The 14,036-nt window shown below is 47.4% G+C and overlaps 1 gene segment (V, D, J or C); it reads right to left on the bottom strand.

Annotated features, from left to right (window-relative positions):
* Window positions 1-1,314: 1,314 nt before the first annotated feature.
* Window positions 1,315-12,634, bottom strand: LOC118498329. The segment is given in 3 exon segments: window positions 1,315-1,439; window positions 12,110-12,457; window positions 12,543-12,634. Coding segments are annotated over 3 exon segments (519 nt in total).
* Between the last annotated feature and the right edge of the window lie 1,402 nt (window positions 12,635-14,036).

Genomic DNA, 14,036 nt, shown 5'->3' with positions numbered 1-14,036 from the left:
CATTAAAGCTGTTCATCACTACCAGTTCAGCCTGATGCTTTCTCTCAAGATCTGTGTTTACATGCACATGTGAAGTAGCTGTAATAAGAGAGCAGGAGAGGGAGTAGATTAGGCCCCCTGGTTCTTCTGTAGTTAAGTGCAGAATAGTCATCTCTTTTTTTTTCTCTCTGTCCCTATTCATGTCTGCATGGGACCTATGGGAAACTGTCACTGTGGTTGTTTCTGATGGGTGTCCACTGAACTTGAACCTGAGCCACTGAGTGTATCACTGTGCAAAGTGGGAATAGGAACTCCATGCATCGGGCTGAGTTACTAGGGATGGTAAATCAAACACATTTCTGCTGACACACTCGCTCTGACCTCCGGACTCTGCAAGAATAAATGTGTACAGATGGCAGTGCCAGGTGTGTGATTGGTTCAGTTGTCATAGGAACATAGTGCAGGTTGGATGTGGGACTTCCATTGTTAAAGGTGTCCCCATACTGTTCCCTGCTGTGTGCTGACATTAATAGTGGCCAAGGGGCAGTGAAACTCTCATGGCTGTGGTCTCAGGTGAGGAGACTTCTTAGGATCTCATCCTGAGGAAGGGCTGAAGTAATACTGAGGTGTCAAAAGACTGAGCTGGAACCTGGAACATCTGCTAACTTTTGACTTTGCTGCCACAGTGACATCCGTGCGGTCCTTGGTTACAGGCAAGAAGATAACTTTTTCTTGACTTTAAAGTACTTTCATTTTACCAAATACATCCCATTTTTGAGACATAGGAGAGTGTCCTTGAACTCTCTAGGGGACACTGCAGTTTAATCCCAAAGCAGGACACACCAAGGATTCCCAGATGACTCCTCCATGAACACTCCTCATTCTGAGGACAAGGAGGCTCCCAATGTGCCCCCTGCACAACCACAGTAAATAACAGGGGTCCTCACAGGAGCATCTTCCCAGACACTTCCTTGCAGTGCATCTGGCTCCCTGAGTCTCTGATGTACATGTGGCAGCATCAGTCCTGGTCTCAGATACTGACTGTGGGGGAGGAAGTCAGGAGGCTCATTGCCCTGTCATATTCTCAGCCCAGACCAGCTGCCCCATTCCTCAGGGGTTTTGACAGACTCAGAATATGGGTCATCAAACTATATCTCTTGCACAGGAATACACAGCCATCTTGTCATTGCTCAGGCCACTCAGCTCTGTATAGGCTGTGTTCAGGGACTTGTCTGCAATCATAGTGACTCTGCAGTGGACCTTCTGTGTGTCCTTTATTTCATTATCTTCAGTATCAGTTTGTCCCTTCTACTCAAGCCCTTGTTCTGGGACCTCTCATACCCAGTGCGTCCAATAGTCGGTGAAGGTGTATCCAGAAGCCTTACAGGAGACCTTCACTGAGGTTCTAGGCTTCCTCAGCTCAGCCCACAACTCTACCAGCTGCATCTGGATGTGGATGCCTGTGGAGAGAAAGCAGGAGTGGGTGGAAATACCCCTCAACCATCGCAGGTCCCCTCCTTAAACCAGGTTCTGGGGAGCCCTTACCTGTAGCCACTGCTGCAGGAAAGGAGCTCTCCATTTCCAGTCCATGGTGAGGGGCTGTTCCATCAGGATATTTTTAGTCTGTATGGAAGGGTGTGGGTGTGGGTGATGCTCTCAGGTCACAGAGAGACCTACATTCAACCTAACCTACTTATTCTCATTTGCATATGCATGTGGAATAGTGTCTCATAGGTGGAGTCCTGACCCCACCTGAGAGAAGGCAGAAGAGACAGAGGACTTGCTGAGTGGGAGTCTGCTGGATCAAGTCTTAATCCACATGTGAGGGTATGTGTCCCCTGGATGGTCCCTGAGCTCTGGGAAGACGCAGTTTCTTCCAATGAGGAACTAGCCTCCATAGGACATGTTCCTCATTCTAAGTCCACCTTTCAGTGACACAGAAACCATCTGGACCAGTCTGAACTTTATAACTGAATGTCTTATTAGTAGGCCAGTGTGTCTTCAAAACTTTCCATAGTGAAGTAGTTAAATAATCCCTAGGTTCATCTCCTTAGAATTGAGATATAAAGAAGCCATACAAATACCCTTATTGACTGTGGTTCTCATGTCTTACTAACTTTGGTAAATGCTCTAATGGAATTAAGTATTTACAGTCACTTTATGCCCAACTCTTTTGGACAAAAGGGAGACTCAGGCCCTCAGAGGAAATCTCTCCCCAGCTCCCTTTGCACCTGATCCTGAAGCAGCCACCCTGAGCTCATGGGTCTCGTGTGCCCCCTGCTGCCCAGGGTGAACTCTACAGGGCACAGTGCTATCTGGACTCACAGGACATGGATGTCTCAGTGGCTCTCGTGCAAAATTAAAAATAAGCCCTGACTTCAGGTAAGACTGGTTTATTTAACCTAATTGATTCTCTCTAAAAAACAGATTGTTTCTCTGTGCTACTGAAGCCTCCCCACCCCCCTCACACACACACTGTAATTTGAGTCTTTGAGTTTACATAGGGGAGTAGGAGCAGCTGGGCAGTATGCATTTGGGTGGGAATAATGTGATAGACAGACACTTTCAACATGATTTTAAGTTTCTCTGATCAATTTCTGGCTCAACCAATGTCTGAATCAATGGCCACGGGCTGAACAAAAATGCCCTTCATAGGAGTACTGAATCTCCCTAAGATTACACTGAGTCTTCCTGGGGGTAGAGGTCCCCAGACACCAGTGGGAGCTACAATTACTCTGTCCTGTTCATTTAAGAGGAGCTTGTGGGTGGTGACCAAGTCCAGCCCTGTGTTTCTGTGGGTGGCTGCACAAAGGTCAGAATTTCTGTATTTCCTTGAATTCGCTGATATTGATTGTTGCTCCTAAAGCACTGATTGGGGTTGGAGCACTGGAGCAAGTGCCCCCTTGGAAGTTCCCCTGAATGGGCTGAGCCATTTTTGTTAAATTTAAAGTGGAATTCCTCTGTCCAATATCTGCCATAGCCACAATGAGGCAGTCCTTGGCAGGAAGCTTGCCATTACCTATGCCCCCTCTTAGTACAGATGGGCATTCCTTGCACAGGTGACTATGCTCTCTACAGTTATAACACCTGGGATCTCCCTTGATTGCAGCAGCCAAGAGAGAGTCCTCATCCTTCTCTGTGCCAACATCTTGGCAAGCCTTGATAAACTCACTGATGTCTCTGGAGGTAACTCGCAGGGTCCTATAATGTCCCTGTAGTCTTTGTTAGATTTTTCATAAGCTACTAGTCATGAAAGAGTCTTGCCCGCTTTATAATTAACAATTTGCTGTTCAGTGGCCTCGTGGAGGAAATCAATAAAGTTGATACATGCCTATGTAGCACCCTGATGGATATTGATGAAGGAAGAAAGTTCCTTGGCCTGAGAATCAGGCACAGCCTTCATGGCTCTGAGAGTGGTTTGAGCACTTTGTGTAAAAGCTTGATGATTAAGCCTGGCTTCATCTGCAGTGGTAGCAAAATCACCAGACCCAGGCAGCATAGGGTGGATGACAGGATTATTCATTTGTGCATTTTTGGCCACTTGGTTACTGTCTCACAGAGAATATTGTGAATGCCAGACTATAAACTGAACAGGGGTTAAGACTGTCCTGGCCAGAACAATCCAACCACAAGGGGTCACTTTATAGCTGTCAGTGATGGCTTGACATAGCTCACAAGTATAAGGAGATTGAAGCAGTTGTCTTTAATCCACTTTTTAAGTCCTTGTAAAGAGAAAACAGAAGGGGCTCATGGACATTTATCTGACCCTTGACTATAATGGGGATAGCAGAATGGACTTCTAAATCCCCAGTCTCCACTGCCTGCTGAAGTCACTATCACATATTCCTGACAAGATATCCATCCGAATTTTCTATCTTTTTGGTGGTGACACAACCTACCAGGAAGGACACTCTCAGAGGTAATGTAAGGAGTGATGTCTATGATGCAGGTCCTCCTTTGGGGCTGCAGGTGGAACTTCCATGGCTAGTTCTTCTACTACATCATATATGACTTCCTCCTCTGAACTAGACCCCTCACCCTCCTCTGTGACTAGCTCGGGTTTCTTACTCCATATAGGAATGAGAGCAATCCTGACTAGCCCCCAAGTTAGTAAGTTCTGAACTCCAATAGAAACACCACTGTCCTATAAAGATTTTAGCTTGTCACCTGCCTTTTCCCAAACCTCAATATCTAAGGTTCCCTTGTCAGGAAAAGCAGGGTTGTATTCCTGTACAGTCTGTAAAAGCAGAATGAGATGCTGTTCTTTTACCTCATACCCTGCTCCCCAGAGGAGCTGCTGTAACACTCGCAGGTACTCGTCCTGATCTTTAGATAAACCAGAGCTCATTATTGCTGTTAAAAGTCTCCTTTTTCCTTTTGATTATTGTCTTTTCAGACTCTGACACATGTGCTGAAACCCATCTAGTTATCTATTGGGGGATACAGTGTGGTGGGTCGAAATGTGCTGTTGGTGAAAGACAGGCAGGGAGGGGTACTGGACATTCAAGGTACCCTAACCTTGCATCTCAGGTCCTCCTCCAAGCATGTGAGACTGAGAGTGATGTCTCGACACAGGTGACCTGCCTTTATATCATGCTTTCCTGGACATGCCAGAAGTTATGTTTAGTTGTTTAGGAGATCCATATAAGTCCCCTGCACATCTCGGGAATTGATCCCACACACCTTCCCAAGCTTCAGACTCACGTGGGAACATGCACTTTTTCAAATTGAGGGAGGAAGTACATTTTCCCTTTGGAGCTTGGCAAACTACAAAAGATCTCATACAAACCCTGAGACGAACACTAACTTCTTCTGCAAAGTGATCTTCAGAGTCCTGTCAAAACCTAAAAACTCATTCACTATCTGCATTTCCTTATGCAGGAGGACAGAGAGAAAAGGCAAAATTGAAAGGACCACAGCAGATGGCCTGAAAGTGTGATGGATACTGGACCAGTAGTATCCATCAGGGCTGCGGATGTTCATCGAAACATGAGAAAAATATACACAGGGACAACTGAGTCCTATGGGGAAATAGGGACAGAACAGTCACTCTCTCTTGTGGGGAGCACTTTGGCCACCCTCTCTAGGGGAGAGTGTCTCATTCTCCTGCCCGAGCAGGCTTTTATTGGGTTCATTTACACAGGAATTCAGGTAAAGCTCATTAATCATTGCCAGGAAGTAAGGATCAAACAATAGATAGCAATGAAGTCTGAGGGCCTATTTTGAGTCAGGGTCAGATAGCTAAAGAGCTATAAAACTTTGAGGAACGAACTTACTTCTTGCTTGGACCCTTACCATTTAATTGAGAGCATTCTAAACAAATCAGGTTTCACAGGATTTTACATATTCTTTCTCAGGCCTGATCTCCAGGGGACCTGGCCCTTTCCAGCACAGGGCTGTACCACCCTCTGTCATTGTTTCAGGCTTAGGTGGAGCAAGGGAAGTAAGGCAGCCAAGAGGTTAGGAGAATTTCTTGCAGACAGAATGAGAATTCAGGTTTTGTCAAAGCTGAGGGGCGAGGGTCCATCACCCCCTTTTGCTGAACTTCCCAAAGTCCTTTCTTGGGGGCCTCCTACATGGTTGTGCTGTCTTAGGTTGTTCCCCCCTTGGGGGATCTTACCCATCACTGGCCAACCAACCAAGCATTGGGGGCCAAGCAGGGTGAAGTAAAAGGAGCAGAATCCAGAAGTGGTGCTCCTGCCAAGGAGATAATCTTTTGTCTCCTTGGTGGTTTACGTTCCAAGGTCGTTCCCTCAACCTTAGCCTTGACGGGAATTACAGCTTCTGACACCCGGTAGGTCGGTTCCCAACATGAAGGAAAGAATCTGCTGAGACACTTGTAAATAGCCCTGCAACTAGGTGCTGTTTTAAAAGTTGATTAAAGGGAAAATCTTTGTTCTTTCTCCCAAACCAAAAATAGTTGGGAGTTGTGTTGCAGGGATGGGCCTGTGAGTGTTTTTACAGTGTGCCTCTTGTTGCTTGGACTTTTGCTTGTGGCTGGTGGGAAACCTAGTGTTCTGTCCTGGTCCATGTTCTAGCTTATCTTCTCATGGATGTCTTATACAGCAAGCAAACTTGTGGCTTTAAACAGCTTCACCAATGCCCATGCCATGCAGCAAATTCTTGGCAGAGAGCAAGGCTCCTGCTTACTAAAGAGGGAACAGATGCAAAGTGGCCACAAGAGAGGATGCTCTTGGAAGAAACCCCCCTTTTTTTTCTGAAATCTAACACAGCCTAAAACCTTACTGAAAAACATTCAGTGTCATTGGCCCTTACCTGAGCTGATGCACACCCTCCAACCAAGTTGGTGTGCTGTCCACAACTGTGGCTCATAGCCCTGAGTCCCTGTCCCTGGACTCCAGAAGATGTGGACTATGACTAATGGGGTCTCTGTGTTGTGGCTGTGATGAGCAAAATCACATGGACTGCAGAAGTCCTGTAGAGAAAAGGAACAGCATGGACACTCTGAGTGAGAGAGCTTCCGGATCCTTGCCTGGACAGGCTTTTATTCCTTTTCTGCACACATTGCATCGAGGATGGTCCTCGTTTACCATGCACAGGTATGCTGTGGGTCATTACCTTCCACAGATAACAAAAGGAAAGGATGTTGCTGATTACTTCAAAGAAAGGATGTTGCAAATGCAAGGGGAAAAGTGGTTGAACTGTTTACACTCCACTCTTGGGAGGTTTAGCACAAAGTTTAGGAAGTTACTTTAGAGATATGCAGTAAACATTCCCTGCCTCAATTCAGGTTGAGGGAGTTTTAGTGAAAGCAAGCCTCAAAGCAGCCTAGTGCCCCATGGAAAAGCTGATCTGTGGGCCTGGCTCCTGTGTGCCACTTCATGCCTGGTGGTTTTCTGAATCAGGGCTAAACTACATTCACCACTGCCACATGGGTCAGTTCCCTATACCCCTCAGCCCAGGCCTTCTGTCTCTTGCAAAGAGTTTTGTTTCTGTTTTCACACTGACTTCCCGGCACTGTGTATCTCACAATGTAATACAAACTTGTGCCCTCATCTCTCAGGTTGTTCAGCTCCATGTAGGCTGTGCTTGCAGACTTGTCAGTTGTCATGGTGACTCTGCCCTGCAACTTAGTTCACAACTCTGTTTCCACTGTTAAACACACCCCCTCTATTAAAGGCCTTGTCCTGGGGTTTGTAACACCTAGTGCACCTCACAGCTGGTGAAGGTGAATCCAGAAGCCTTGCAGGAGACCTTCGCTTCAGTCCCAGGATTCCCCACCTCAGCTCCATACATCACCAGCTTTACCTGTGAGAGGGCGCTTGTGGAAAGAAGACAGGAATGGCTGGAAGTGTTCCTTGACTTTCCCTGGTTTCCTCCCCAGCTCAGGCACTGGTGATCCCCTTATCTGTATTCAGCATCACCAGGAAGAATGGTGTCCAGCTCCAGTCCATGGTTAGAGGGTGTGACTTAAGAACCTCCCTAGGGGAGGGTGTGGCTCTGGGTGATGCTCTTAGGGCACACACAGACCTATATCCACCTACTCTAATTTGTATATCCATGAGACAAGGGATTCCCAGGTGATTTTTGACCCCACCTGTTAGAGGGTAGAGGGCACAGGGACCATGCTTGGTGGAAGACTCAGAGTCCAAGTCCGAATTCATATTATTGGATATACTCCTCCTGTCAGCTCCCTGAGCTCTGTGCAGACATAGCTCCTCCCAGTGAGGGACAAGCCCTGACAGGACATGCTCCTCATTGTGGGCTCACCTTTGGTGACACAGGGGCCACAAAGACCAGTCTGACTTTGATACCTGCATGTTTTATTGCTGGATCAGTGTGTTTCCAAAACTGTGTCCCTGGTGAGTTAATAGAATCTTCCCTGTCCCCAGCTTCTTACATTTCAGATAATAGAAGCCCTATTCATACCCCCATTGACTGTGGTTCACATGTCTTATCCAGTTTGGTAAATGCTCTGACAGAATAGGGTGTTTACAGTCACCTCAAGTCCAATTTTATTTTAGATGTTTTCTAACAAGTGGGAGACCCAGTCCCACTGAGGAAATCCTTCCCAAACTCCCTGTACACCTGCACCTGGGGCAAGGGCCCTGCACTTTGGAGTCCCCCATGTCCCTTGATGCCCAGCTTCTGTCCTGCAAGAGAGAGTCCTTTCTGGACTCACAGGGAATGGACCTCTCATGGCTGTGGGCTGACTTCAGGGTGCTCACCCAGGGACATCATGTGCTTTGACATCTCGGGGCTCAGAGACTGCCTGTAGTAAACCCCAGTCACTCTGTACTGAGCCCCGTAGCCAGTGATCTATGAATCATCAGGGAGCCTCTTCTCTGGAGCTGCCAGGTGGACTTACACAGACATCACCTCTGAATCCAGAGCTCTCGGAGTCTTGTCCTCCAATTCATCTGATTGAAGGCCCTCTCTGAGTATCTTTGCATGTGGCCCTAATCCCACTGCACATTTGCTATTCTGTAAATTGCGCTCTCGCCATCGCGCTCTCTCTCTCTCTCTCTCTCTCTCTCTCTCTCTCCCTCCCTCTCTCTCTCCCTCTCTCACACACACTCATGCACACAAGCACACACACTGATGATTTTCATGGTAATGAACTCCAGGTCACTTTATTTTCTGTTTCTGCCACATGGGCAGGGTCCCTACATGGATCCTAGTTCTGGGTGTGACTTCCTGAGTGAGTGAATGATGGGCTGATCTGTGAGGGACATGGTGGCCTTTTGTCCTTTCTGGATGCTTTATCCTGATAGATATCTTCATTTCTATCACCTGCCCAATGGACTTCAGATCCCACATTGCACAGGGAGACAGATTCACTGCTCAATGACTCACAGCTGCACATTTTAGTTGCTACAGGAACCTCTATCTCATCCCTCATTTATTTTTCAGGTTCAACCCTCATGGACATTCCCACACTGACCAAGGTGTAACAGATGAGAACTCAGACAGTGCGGAACATTACTTAGACTCCCATTCAAAGGTGGTCTTCTCTAGCATCATTCATGGAGGAGCTGTGCTGATGTTCCCCATGTGGACTTCATGCCCTCAATCCAGCAACCCCATAATTACTGAGATCTCAGTTAGTTCCAGGGACAGAGGAGAACATGTGATTGGTTTCCTAAGTCTGGGAAATGTTACAGGTGGTTCATACAAAGGAGAACACTGAGAAAGTTCTTATTTTCACAGGACCTTGGACCTGTGCTGGGTTTCCCAAGCATGTGTCAGGTATGTGTGCCACCAAGTCAGTTCAGGCACTTCAGGCTTATCCTCTGTGTAGATGTTGTCATCATGTGCTATCACACTGGGGAACTGCATCACATAATCACCCTTTCTCAGGAAGGGTTCACTGAAATATGATAAATGAAATAAATCTCTTTAATTTCAGTGAATGCACATCACTAACACGTGCACTAAGCCTTCAGGAAAGACCAGCACTGTGTGACCCCATGGGGGTGAGGTCTGTGAGTCAGCGCAGCTCATGAACAGAAGCAGCAGCATAGTTTTTGCAGCACTGGGGCAGGAATTGGGAAGCAGGTGTTCCCTGGCTGGAAGTTTCCATCATGAGGTGGAGTCACATCTGTGGGTCTGCTGTACAGCTCAAGCCTGGGATGAGTCACACTGAGTTGTCCACTCAGGGATGTGTGGTGGGCACATCATAGGTGGTGGGCTTTCAAGTGTGAGAAGGTGACAAGAGAGGGACCATGTTAAAATAGAGTGGGAGCAGACATTCCAGTCAAACAACCCGGCATGTCTTCCATCTCCAACCTGTGCAGAGTGTGGACTCCACACAGTCACCTTTGCACTGGGCCCCAACACTGCATTTTATGCAACTGTTTGCACAGCTGACAGGGAAGAGATAGCCTTACCATGAGACTGAAAATTGCAGACAGTCTTGAAATTTGCAGCCCCACATGCAGTACAGAGTAACATAGCTTGTCTACAATGATAGAATTTCACCCCTTCAGCCCTGAACTTGCATCCCTCCCTGTTTCACAAACACCCCTTGCCTTCACCCCTGTTCAAGGCAGGATTTAGGCTCATGCCTGAATCTCTGTTTCCTGAGTAACTTTTTTTTTTAATCTCAAATGAACACTGGATTTCACTCACTTTGTTATTTTATTTTTTACAGTATAATTAAAAGGCAATCCTGCTGTAAGCAACTACATGAATGAACCCTGAGGGCACCATGCTGAGTGAAGGAAATCAGACACAGCTGAGTGAACACTACACAGAGCCTCTTGCATCAGGACTCTCTGAGTCCATGAACACCTGCTGACGGCAGCGTGGTAGTTTCTCAGAGCTGGATGGAGGTCCAGGTGAACTTTCTAAAGAAGCATCCTATCATTCAGGGTGGTTGGGTTCCAGAGGTTGGCTGCACATTGCTGCACCTGGGGTTATCAAGCAGCATGGCTTGTGTAAAGCATAGATCTCATGTGGAGTTCTTGCCACAACAAAAGGAGGCAGACAGGACTTCAACTCCAGTGTGAGGGCATGAAGAGCTATAATGGCTTCAGTGCTAGTCAGAATGCAGCAATTGTTTTAAAAGTCCTACTTGGACTAGGGGTGATCCACCTGGAACACTTACGATGGAGAAGAATTCATTCCAGAACAGATTCCAACAGTGATAAGACCGAGACAACATGCACTAAGGCACACACCCTCCCTTCCCCATCCTAGTGCAGCCAATGCATTCAAGACAAGCCCATTCAAGAGCACAGACTCTGTGCTGCCACATCCTGGTCACAGGTCCCTGTTCCAGAAGAGAAGGTGTCAGTGTCCTGCGTTCTTCCACAAGGTGCTGGCCACTAAGGGTGAGATCGACACAGCTGCCACCAAACTACAGGACCCACTCTGTCCAACTGACCCGACTCCTGGGATGGCGGCCCTCTCCTGGACACAGCCTCCTAGGGCACTGGGTCCCTTACATTCCTACCTTCACTTACCTCACAGGGTTCACCCACTTGGACATTAGGGTCATGGAGACAAGAGCTGCCATGTAATCAGTTCTGAGCACTCAGTTCCTTCCTGAGTGTGGAGTGAAGCCATGTTTCTCACCAGCAGGAGGTGAATAACCTGTGTCAGAGTTTTCTCAGGAAAATACCTAGAAATCAGCCACCAGGGTAAAGTCCAGATCTATTCCCACGGTGATGAAGCCATTTCCAGCAGCGTCTGAAGGTGCTAGAGGCCTTGGTGTAGAGTAAAGCCATTGAAAGAAATGGGGATCATTGGAGTCTCAGCTGCCATGGGGTCCTGTGCTTGTGGGAGAACCAAAGACAGAAGCACCTGGAGGAGACAGCTGCTGTCTGGACAACAGCAGACCTGGTGGTGGACACTGTGCATTCACAGCAGCCTGGAGGTGATTGTTTCCATATATGGAACAATCCACTCATCAGGCCCTACTGAGAATGAGAGTGTGGTCAGTCTTCACAGACTGAAGCTTCCTGCGTTCTAACAGTGAGAGAGGCACAGAAAACCCCACCACCCCATGTCCTCCTGGGGTGGACCTGTGAACAACAGGACACGCCCCTTAGGAGTCCCTGAGCCTGGCACATTCCATGCCGAGTGATACCTGAGACTCACTGGCATTGATTCCTGTGTTACCTGATCATTTTTTTTTTCATTGCTGAATAGAGTCCATTTACACATGTTCCCTAGTTTGCTTATTTCAAAGTTAGAAAAACTTTTGGGAAGTTTGTAGCTCCTTCAAATGCAAATAAAGGAGCTATAACTATGAGCTTATGTTTTACTACAAACAGAATTTTTTTTCTTCTGGATCAAACACTCCTCGGTCAGGTTTTAAGTGTAATTTAATAATAAACTGTGGAGTACTTTGTTAGGAAAGGAAAAGAAAATGAACTTGTTGAAGAAGTGGTTGGTAGTCCCTGGTGATCTTTCAACTGCAAACATGTTTAATTTCTTGTTTATTGTCTGCATTGAAACCTCAGAAACCCGGTTCACAGAGAGAAAGCAGAGACCCTGGATGCAGCTGTGAGCTCTGAGAGGAAATCCCTGCTCCCAGGAGGAAGCTCCTTCAGTCCCCACCAGGTCCACACCAGCCCCTAGGGCCTTTCTCTATGATTAGTGAGAGGAGAGCGCCCCCTGGTGTTCTCAGTGGCCCCTACAGGACAGTCCTCCTGCCTCCCACAGGGAGGTTTGTGTTTGGGGTCACACTGACTTCCCCTCACTGTGTCTCTCGCACAGTAATACATGGCTGTGTCCTTGGTTGTGAGACTGTTCAGTGTTAAATAAACTTGGCTCTTGGAGGTGTCCCTGGTGATGCTGAGTCGGGATTTCAGCGATGGGTTGTAGTATGTACCTCCACCACCCCATATAGCACCGACCCACTCCAGCCCCTTCCCTGGAGACTGGCGAGCCCAGTGAACACCATTGCTTGTTAAAGAGAATCCAGAGACAGTGCAGGTGAGGGAGAGGGTCTGTGAGGGCTTCACCAGTCCTGGGCCAGACTCCTGCAGCTGAACCTCGGACAGGACACCTGGGGACAAGCAACATCAGACCCTGTCAGTCATGTGCACTCACCACCGTCCCATAGAACTATTCCTAACATCTGAAACACTCACCCAGGGGGGCTGTCACCAGGTACAGGAGGAGACCCAGCAGTCTCATCTTCTCTAGATTACAGCTCTGCCTTTTTGAGAAACCTCAGCCCACTGTCAGGAGACACTTGTGAGCCCCCACAGCCCGGGGGGCAATTTCAACTGGATGTGAGAAGGAAATTTGCATACAGGGTACTCTGTTCTCATAAATGAGAGACTTAGGTCACTGTCCCATGTTCTTCTGGTCCCTGAACACTTCTCTTCTCTCAGACTCGATGACATGGGTCAGGGTTGGGAGCGTAGTTGGGTTATGACACAACTTTGAATCATGACAATGGAGTCATTTTATCCCCATTTAAAAATTGAAGCTGGACTGGATGAGGGACCACCTCTTTAAATTCTGTGTATTATTTAAGTGGATATTAAAACAGATTGACATTATGCCCAACATCTTCCCAAGGCCAAAAACATCATGTGAAGTAGATTCATTGTTGTCAGATTGGAAAATTATAATTTTATAAAAAATAACACTTCATGTATTTTTGTCTTTATTTTTAGATACAGAAGGGAGGGAGAAAGAGAGAGAGAGAGAGACATCAATGTGTGGTTGCTGGGGTTCATGGCCTGCAACCCAGGTATGCACCCTGACTGGGAATCAAACCTGCAACACTTTGATTCACAGCCTGCGCTCAATCCACTGAGCTATGCCAGCCAGGGCTTGATGTAAATTTTGATGTAAACATAAGAGTAAAATAAAAAACAAACATTTCCCTTCACCTGGCTGAGACCCTTGGGCCTGCAGGTGGCAGTGCAGTTTCAGCCTCTGTCTCAGCCCAGATGCAGTGAATGTGCTACACTGGTCAGGTCCGTCTGCCACAAGTACAGCCCTGACACTGAAGCTGAGACAGATGCTACACACACTGTATCCTTCCTTTCACCTCACTCCTCCCAGGGCAGAGGAGGCAGCCCCTTCCCACAGGTAAGCCATTCAAGAGACCTCCCAAGTTTCTAGACCACATGGGATGCTGAGACCCTGGGGTCACTGTCTCCCAGAGAGACAGAGGCACTGCTTCTGGGTCAGCATGTGTTCTGATATATGTGAGGACAATGGGACCTTCTTTCTGGTCATACAGATCAGTTTGGAACTTGCCATCCCCACATTCACCTGAGACCCTGGTCAGGGGATTGGAGAGTGATATCCTTGGGAGGGTCCTGAGGGCCCACGATGGGCCAAGGTGACAGATGGAGGGAAGCCAACTGCAGGGTAGTTGTACTTTGAACTAAATGACTAAACTGAAGTGAAACATGTGATGGGATTTAACAGCCAGGCAAATGCTTAACACCTGATTTACTTCACCAAACCTCACACAATCCATAAACAGAAAATCTCCACTGAAGTGCCATTATTTTATAGGGCACAGTGAAGCCTAGAGCACATCTGAGAGACTGAGGACTTCCATGGAACACATGTGAGGTTTGCTCTGGTGACAAATGACTCATAAAATCACTCCCTTTGTT

Source organism: Phyllostomus discolor, chromosome 15 (assembly GCF_004126475.2).
Source record: "Phyllostomus discolor isolate MPI-MPIP mPhyDis1 chromosome 15, mPhyDis1.pri.v3, whole genome shotgun sequence".
NCBI classification, from domain to species: Eukaryota; Metazoa; Chordata; class Mammalia; order Chiroptera; family Phyllostomidae; genus Phyllostomus; species Phyllostomus discolor.
Note: the sequence above shows the minus strand (reverse complement) of the source record. Positions and strands in the feature narration are given on the sequence as shown.